The sequence below is a fragment of the Arachis hypogaea genome, chromosome 17 (genome assembly GCF_003086295.3).
Source record: "Arachis hypogaea cultivar Tifrunner chromosome 17, arahy.Tifrunner.gnm2.J5K5, whole genome shotgun sequence".
NCBI lineage: Eukaryota > Viridiplantae > Streptophyta > Magnoliopsida > Fabales > Fabaceae > Arachis > Arachis hypogaea.
Window position 1 is genome coordinate 108,942,937 of NC_092052.1, and position 8,052 is coordinate 108,950,988.

The window sequence follows — 8,052 nt, forward strand, 5'->3', positions numbered from 1 at the left end:
GCCATTCAAGGATGAGTGATCAAACTTTACTCTGTAAAACGAAATTCAAAATTTAGAGGATCCAAATCCATTTATAACCGCCCCAAACACAAGAACTTTATAAATACAAGTGACTCACTAGGTCACAGGTACGTTATTCATTCCGAATAACTTCATCTTTATCTTTTACTCTTACAAAGTTGAGCGTTGGAGTGCCTTTGCAGGTGCCCACCGCCGCCGTTCTTGGAAGAGCCGACGTATATGTCACCCAATCTAAGGAGAGACGAGATCAAGCATTGAGCTGGACGAACTATACCTTGGAGTCAGCTACTCACACAAGAACATTTGCCGTATATCTAACCCACCATCTTTTCTGCATGATTTTTACCTTCTTTTACAGGATGTAATTAATGGCAGAAGAGCAAAATCCTGCAATGCATTATAAATTCCAAATTTTTTTTAACATTATTTAGCGATATGCAGTTTTAGTTACATGCTACACATTTTTTGTTTTCATATTTACATAAAAAATGTTGGTTTCCTAAGATTATATAACTATTTGACCAAACAGCAAAATTAATTTCATTATCTTTGATCAAGAATAAAATTCCATAGGATCTAAACAATTTGAACATGAATAATTTCGTACTTTCAAGATGTTAGTTCAAAAAGACTTATCATCTATTCTACTCTCTTAGTAACAGGGAATCTTTCAAACTCATCTGGAATTCATATATTATTTGTGAATACAAGTTCTGTCTTATTTTTTATTTTTATTTCGCATTGCTTTACGGCCTTTCTTCTATTCACCATATTTATTCTTATACTAATTGTTCCTGTGTAAGTGGCCGACTCCAAGGTATAACTCATTTTTCTAATGCTCAGACTCACTTTTCCTTGGATAAGAAAGATGATACGCCAGTTTTCTCCAAGAACGGCGGTGGACACCTGCAAAGGCACTCTAACACTCAAGTTAGTAAGAGTAGAAGATAAATGTCAAATTACTCCGTGACTAACATACCTCTTTCATGCCAGGAGTGGATGTATTTATTAGTGGGTATAATATTGTGGAGTTGTTATTTCGTGGGTCTAATTATGTGATAACTGCTCTTTAGTGAGCTTGTTTAGAGAGATTTGCGGAGAGATTCCTGTGCCCATCTGGGTTGGCAGATAGTTATTTGATTTTATAGGATAAATCCGTTAGGAGAGCAAAACACGTACTCTCCACGTACTCCTGATATAATACGTGTGTATTTAGTTTTAATCAGATTTCGATTTAGAGTTTTACCTGAGCCGAATTATAGCCAACGGACGGATCATAGCCCCCAAGCTTGACCTGTGAAAGTTTTCAATTAAACAGGTTGAGCTTCTGACCTATAAATCGGAATTGTGATTATGGCAGCCCCCAAGCTCAACTTGTTAGATTGAAAAGAGAGAAAAAATAAAAAAAATTGGTAGTAAAAAAGTTATATTGAAAGATTTTGAACCATCGAACAGATGAAATAGATAAACAAATAAATAAAGATGAATAAAAAAGATTAGAAAGTGAGATAGTTATGGCTATTCAATGAGTGGTAGCCCCAAAACTTAGTCAGTTAGTCAATGTTTATTCAAAACCAATTGAATGGTAAGAGTTGTTCGATCAATATAATTGTATGGGGGAAACTTTTCTGCTTGAGAACAATTTTTCATGGATGGCATATAGTATTTGATTGACGCGAACTGAAAAGTTCAAAAATATGTATTCGTTGACCGAATCGATTGTATAATCCGAGGATGTAGTGATCAATTGTCTTGAGAATTTTTCTAACCCACAGTAACTTATTGACGAATTTCTTGCCCAAAGCAATTAATTATTGAATATTGAGTAAATAATAAAGATTTGTAAGATAAATAAAATGGATTGAAAGTAAACATGCATAAATTATTGTAAAATAGAAAAATAAATTGAGATAATTGCTAATTGAGTTTGTTTTTTGATTGGTAAAAAGTCATTTTTTTCGGATTGATTAATAGCCAATTTTGTTTTCCGATGGATTGATTGATTGATTTTGATATATGAAATGATAAGATACATACATAATGTGAAACAATTCAAACATATAGAGTAGTAGATACCTCGTAAGAAGCTATGATGTATTGAAAGTTGACATAAAAGATTTATATGAGCAAATTAGATTATACATATACATAATTTTACCGTAGTAAAAATGTCAACCGCGACTTATAGGTAAGGTTCATAAGTTATAACTCTCTGGGTTGCTGGAAGAGGAGATGAAATTTGTTCATGAGTCGAGGTCTACAAAAAAAATAACAAATAGAAAAAAATATAAGACAACATTACAGTTAGGCCTTTATTTTTGTAGATTTGGATTAAATAAGTCCCAATTCATGACACTATGAATGATAATGACAATTTCATCTACCAGAAATGTGGCTAAGTTTAATGACAAAGTAATATACAATAGTAGTAAAATTTTGTTGAATCAATCATATAACATTTTTTTTTTTGCATAATTCATCAATAAGAATAATAACTAGTTATGTATTATGCTACTTTGCTAAAAATCAATGAAAAAGTGTCATTATCATTGTAAATTGCTTAAATTTTTTTTTGTCGGCAACATAAGAAGAAAAAAGAGGCATTCGGCATAATAATAAATATTATTATTAGAGCAAAGCAATATAAAATAAAAAATAAAGTGAATACTCATTCACGAGCAATACGTGAATTTAAAATGAACATAAAAAAGATTCACTATCACTAAAAGGATAGAATAAATGATAAGTTTGTAAAAATTTATTCAAAAATATTATAAAAGATTGTTAAATTTGGTTAAAAAAACTTGAATATAATTCCGACTTTATGAACTTCGGTGGAGCAGAAATTTGTTTATTCGGCCCCTTTCTTGTTTTTTTCGTTTTTGTTCCCGTTGGTCCTATCAGTCAGAAGATCAGCCATTTTCTTTGCCTCCACATGGAAAATGATGTTCATTGCCACCAGTTCATCATGAGTAAGTAGGAAAACAACATCATCAGCCATGGACCTGCAAAAATAATAACAAAAGGTTGTCGTGGGGTTATTTAATTTCGGCCCACGGTGGGCGCCAAATGTTCCTACGTGAGTGGCACTCCAACGCTCAAGTTAGTAAGAGTAGAAGATAAATGTCAAATTACTCAGAATGAATAATACATCTTTCATGTCAGGATTGGATGTATTTATAGAATTGTTGTGCTACAGGCGGTTACTTAATGGGTCTAATATTGTGGAGCTGTTACTTAGTGGGTCTAATTATGTGATAACTGCTCTTTAGTGAGCTTGTTTAGAGAGATTTGCGGAGAGATTCCTGTGCCCATCTGGGTTGGCACGTAGTTATTTGATTTTATAGGATAAGTCCGTTACGAGAGCAAAATACGTACTCTCCACGTACTCCTGATATAACACGTGTGTATTTAGTTTTAACCAGATTCCGATTTATAGTTTTACCTGAGTCGAATTATAGCCAACGGACGGATCACTAATTATTTTTTTCCTTCCTATAACAATTTTTAATTAGTTTTCAATAAAGTAACATAAATGCAAAATTACTTATTTTTATTGACACAATGAGATACATTTATTCTCAACTGTTTTTATCTATCGCAAATTTCTATTGCTAGTAGATACTATTCTGTTTTTCAATTGCATTTTGATTGCTCAATACTCTTACGGTCCTATTTGTGTTGTTCCTTCGTTAATTTTAATAATTTGTTTCTTCGGCTTTAGCCAATAAAATATTTGTTTGCATTGTCACATTTAACTTCTTTTCTAAATTGAAACTGTCTTATATATTACCATATCATGAAATGTTGAGGTCAATATAAAAAGACAAATTTAAAGTCAACTCAGAGATAGCAGTGATGACCACACCTTGGAAATAATGACTGTGGTAATAGTCACTCCAAACCCATCTGATCCGTTACCAAAACTAAACCTAACAGCTCAGAATCAGAACTCCGCAAATCCCTCTAACCACACTATCACGAATCCTAACAACCAAAGCACTAAATGAAGACTCCGTCAAAGTAGCAGCAAAAGATATGAATAACAAACCACAAACAACTCAATATATATACTAGTAAGCTACTAGTCTAGAGGTACGCAACACATTCAGTTTTACTCTGAATTACTTTACACTATTTCTTACCTGAGCGTTGGAGTCCCTTTGCAGGTGCCCAACGCCGCCTCCCCAGCAAGTAGACGATGTTCCATCCTTCTGCTCCAAGAAAGGCTGGTCTGAGTTATAGCAAGACGAGCTATACCTCGGAGCGTTCGGATCCACACAGGAACATTTGGCGCTCATTATGAGGCCACAATTTTCTCTAACCCCACAGCCTTTTATTCCACATCTTTTCTATCCTTTTTTGTAGGTCACAGCATATGGTGAATGAACACAGCCATGCTCCCTCTAACACTAACCAGGCTGAACTCCTGGCGATTAATGAAGCCCTCAAAGCCGAAAATAAGAAAATGGCCGAACTCTTACGCCAGTGACAGCACGACCACAGCAAAGGGGGAGAACACAAAAACATGAAAAATAAGGACAACAACGATGAGCATACATCAGAAACCAAACACACTATACCCAATCCCCCAAAAACAACCACCAAAAGAACAAACCCCTTCACAAAGAAAGTTATGAGCTTTGAAATGCCCAAAAACTTCACCCTGCCTTCAACCCTAAAACCCTACCAAGGAATAGGAGATCCAAATGTCCACGTCACTAAATTCTATGCCATGATGTTTATGAACAAAGAATCCGACCCGATCCTATGCCGCATCTTCCCAACCTTTCTGGATGGAGCTGCCCTAATCTGGTTCTCCAACCTCCCTAAGGGTTCCATTTCAAACTTTGATGAGCTGGCCGACCAGTTCGTCAATCACTTCGCCACATCCAAAATATACGTCCACAATTCTGATTACCTGAGCACCATGAAACAAGGGCCAAATGAAAGCCTGAAAGACTACATGACCAGGTTCGCCGAAGCAATCAATGAAATACCCAACCTAAACCCTGAAGTCCATCTCCACGCCTTGAAGAGTGATCTCCGACCAGGAAAATTCCAAGAGTCTATAGTCATAGCAAAACCAAAGACCCCGGCCGAGTTCTGAGAAAAGGCAACAACCCAGATCGAAATTGAAGAATTTCGAGCGTTGCGAAGAGCGGAAAAACCTACCTCAAACAGAGAGGAGGAAAGACAAAACATGCACTCAAGCAGCAGAACGGACCAGAGATCATTTAGACTAATACCCAAGTTCGACAGTTACACCCCCGTTAATATAAAAAGGGAGGACATGATAAAAGACATACTGCACTCAAAACTCATCAAACCCTTAAACAGGGCCGGTACATATCTGGACCAGCGATATGTTGACAAATCCAAGTACTGCGCTTTCCATCAGAAGTATGGCCACACCATAGATGACTGCGTAATAGCAAAAGATGTCCTTGAGAAACTGGCCCACCAGGGACTATTGGACAAGTACATTGACAGCCGCAGACGAAAGCGAAACACAGAGGACCTCGGCCAGCAACCCAAAATAATTGATAATTCCCGAGATAAAGGGAAAAAGGTAGACAATGATATCAATCCACCTTGCAGAATAATAAACTGCATTTCTGGTGGTTTTGCAGGTGGAGGATGCACAAACTCGGCAAGAAAAAGATCATACCGAGCTATGATGACTATGACAGAGTCAACACCATCCCAACCCATCAACAAGGACAAACCAGAAATTTCATTTGTTCCTAAGGATTATAAGGCGGACGATCGAAACCTAGACGACCCCGTCGTCATCACAGCACAGGTCGGAGAGCCACTAGTAAAGAAGATCATGATGGACCCATGGAGCAGCGCGGACGTGCTGTTCTACTCGACATTCCAAAAAATGAAACTGAGCGACAAGATCCTCCAACCCTCATCCGGAGTACTGGTAGGTTTCTCAGGTGAGCGAGTATCCATCCGAGGTTACATCTGGTTACAGACCACTTTTGGAGACTATCCTAACAGCAAAACCTTAGAAATACAATATCTCGTCGTGGATTGCAAAAGTCCCTATAATATCATTCTAGGTAGACCTTCATTAAATGCATTCAATGCTATTGTTTCTACTGTGCATTTGTGTGTCAAGTTTCTCTCGCAGGATAACAAAGTTGTAACTATCCACGGAGACCAGAAGGAGGCCAGGGAGTGCTATAATGCCAGCCTGAAAAATGAACAAGCAAGACAACCCGAACAATAGTATGTCCAAGCAATATATAACTCGGATCAATTACCTGCCCTGGCAGACCTGGATCCCAGAACCAACTATCAAGAACGACCAATGCCAACAGATGACCTCACTAAGATCTAGTTAACAACCGACGAAGAAAAATATACATACCTCGGCAACGCACTAAAAAATGATGAACAAGATCAATTAGCCAAACTGTCAAGATGAGACGTCGATCTGTTCGCATGGACTCTAGCAGACATAGCAGGGATAGATCCCAACGTCATCTGCCACAAGTTAGCCATCAACCCATCAGTCCGGCCTATAGCCCAGAAGAAACGATACCTCGGCACAGACAAGAGGGCAACCTCCCTGGAAGAAACCCAAAAACTACTCAATGCTGGCTTCATCAAAGAGCTCAGATATTCCACTTGGTTAGCCAATGTGGTAATTATAAAAAAGAACAACGGTAAGTGGAGGATGTGTGTGGACTATACAGACCTTAACAAGGCATGTTTAAAGGACGCATACCCCCTCCCATGCATTGATAAACTTATTGACAGTTCCTTTGGTTTTCAATGTTTAAGTTTCATGGATGCCTATTCTGACTATAACCAAATCCTAATGCATGAGGCTGACCAAGATAAAATCACTTTTATTATTGACAATGGCAATTTCTGCTATAAGGTTATGCCGTTTGGACTCAAAAGTGTAGGTGCCACTTACCAAAGACTCATGGACAGAATTTTCATAAATCAAATCAGCCGGAACATAGAGGTATTGAAGCAAACCCCGAAAAATGCCAGGCAATCCTTAACATGAGAAGCCTAAAGACAGTTAAGGAAGTCCAACAACTGACTGGCCGACTTGCAGCGTTGGCCAGGCTTTTGCCCCGTATAGCCCACCGATCACATCATTTTTTCAAAAGTCTAAGGAAGCAAGAACAGTTCCATTGGACCGAAGAATGCTAAACAGCTTTTCCCGAGCTCAAAACCATACTTTCAGCACCTCCAATCCTCCAAACCCCAGAGGCTGGTAAACCACTTTATCTCTATTTATCTATTACTAACCATGCCATCAGTTCTGTTTTGGTAACAGAAACAGGGAAGCAATAACACCCGGTATACTTCGTTAGCAAATCCCTTCAGAACGCTGAGGTCCGATACCCGAAACTAGAAAAACTGGCTCTTGTGACAATAGCCAGACGCCTGCGACATTACTTCCAAAGCCATACCATCGTGGTCAGAACCGAACAAACCTTAAGACAAATACTGACAAAGCCTGAACTAGTAGGAAGATTAATCAAATGGTCGATCGAGTTGTCAGAATATGACATCCAATACCAGTCCAGAGGTGCCATCAAATCACAAGCACTGGCCAACTTCATTACTTATCACCCGGCTGGAAAAATACAGATCCCGACAAAAATGGGTGTAAAAGCAAGGTTTGGGATCCTGGAATCTGTTCTGACATCCAACACCCCGGGAGCCTAAGAATCTTTTTGAAGATGCTCAAGGGCTTACATGCCTAGTTTGGGACCCCGGAGGTTACTGGAATCACAAACACTGGTGGAGATTCCTGGATGAGTTCAAGCACAAGCCACCATAACAAAGGATTCCCCAAATGTCCAACTTAAGGACAATAACTAAAAGTGCTAGGTGGGAGACAACCCACCATGGTATGATCGTTCCTTTTTCATTTTTATTTAGTTTTATTTGATTTTGAATTTTATTTTATTTTGTTATATTGAACCTGGAGTTTTGCATCACATTCATATTAACATTGTATTCTGTATTTTTCAGATTACAAAAAAAAAAAAG

General features: G+C 38.0%; 2 protein-coding genes across 2 annotated transcripts; both read left to right on the plus strand.

The window, feature by feature from the left end:
* The first annotated feature begins 4,756 nt into the window (after positions 1–4,756).
* LOC112763638 (uncharacterized) lies at positions 4,757–5,131 on the plus strand. Its single transcript, XM_025809259.1, has one exon. The coding sequence runs from the start codon at positions 4,757–4,759 to the stop codon at positions 5,129–5,131; it is 375 nt and encodes a 124-aa protein (XP_025665044.1).
* Positions 5,132–5,224: 93 nt separating this feature from the next.
* LOC112763639 (uncharacterized) lies at positions 5,225–6,262 on the plus strand. Its single transcript, XM_025809260.1, has one exon. The coding sequence runs from the start codon at positions 5,225–5,227 to the stop codon at positions 6,260–6,262; it is 1,038 nt and encodes a 345-aa protein (XP_025665045.1).
* The last annotated feature ends 1,790 nt before the right edge of the window (positions 6,263–8,052 follow it).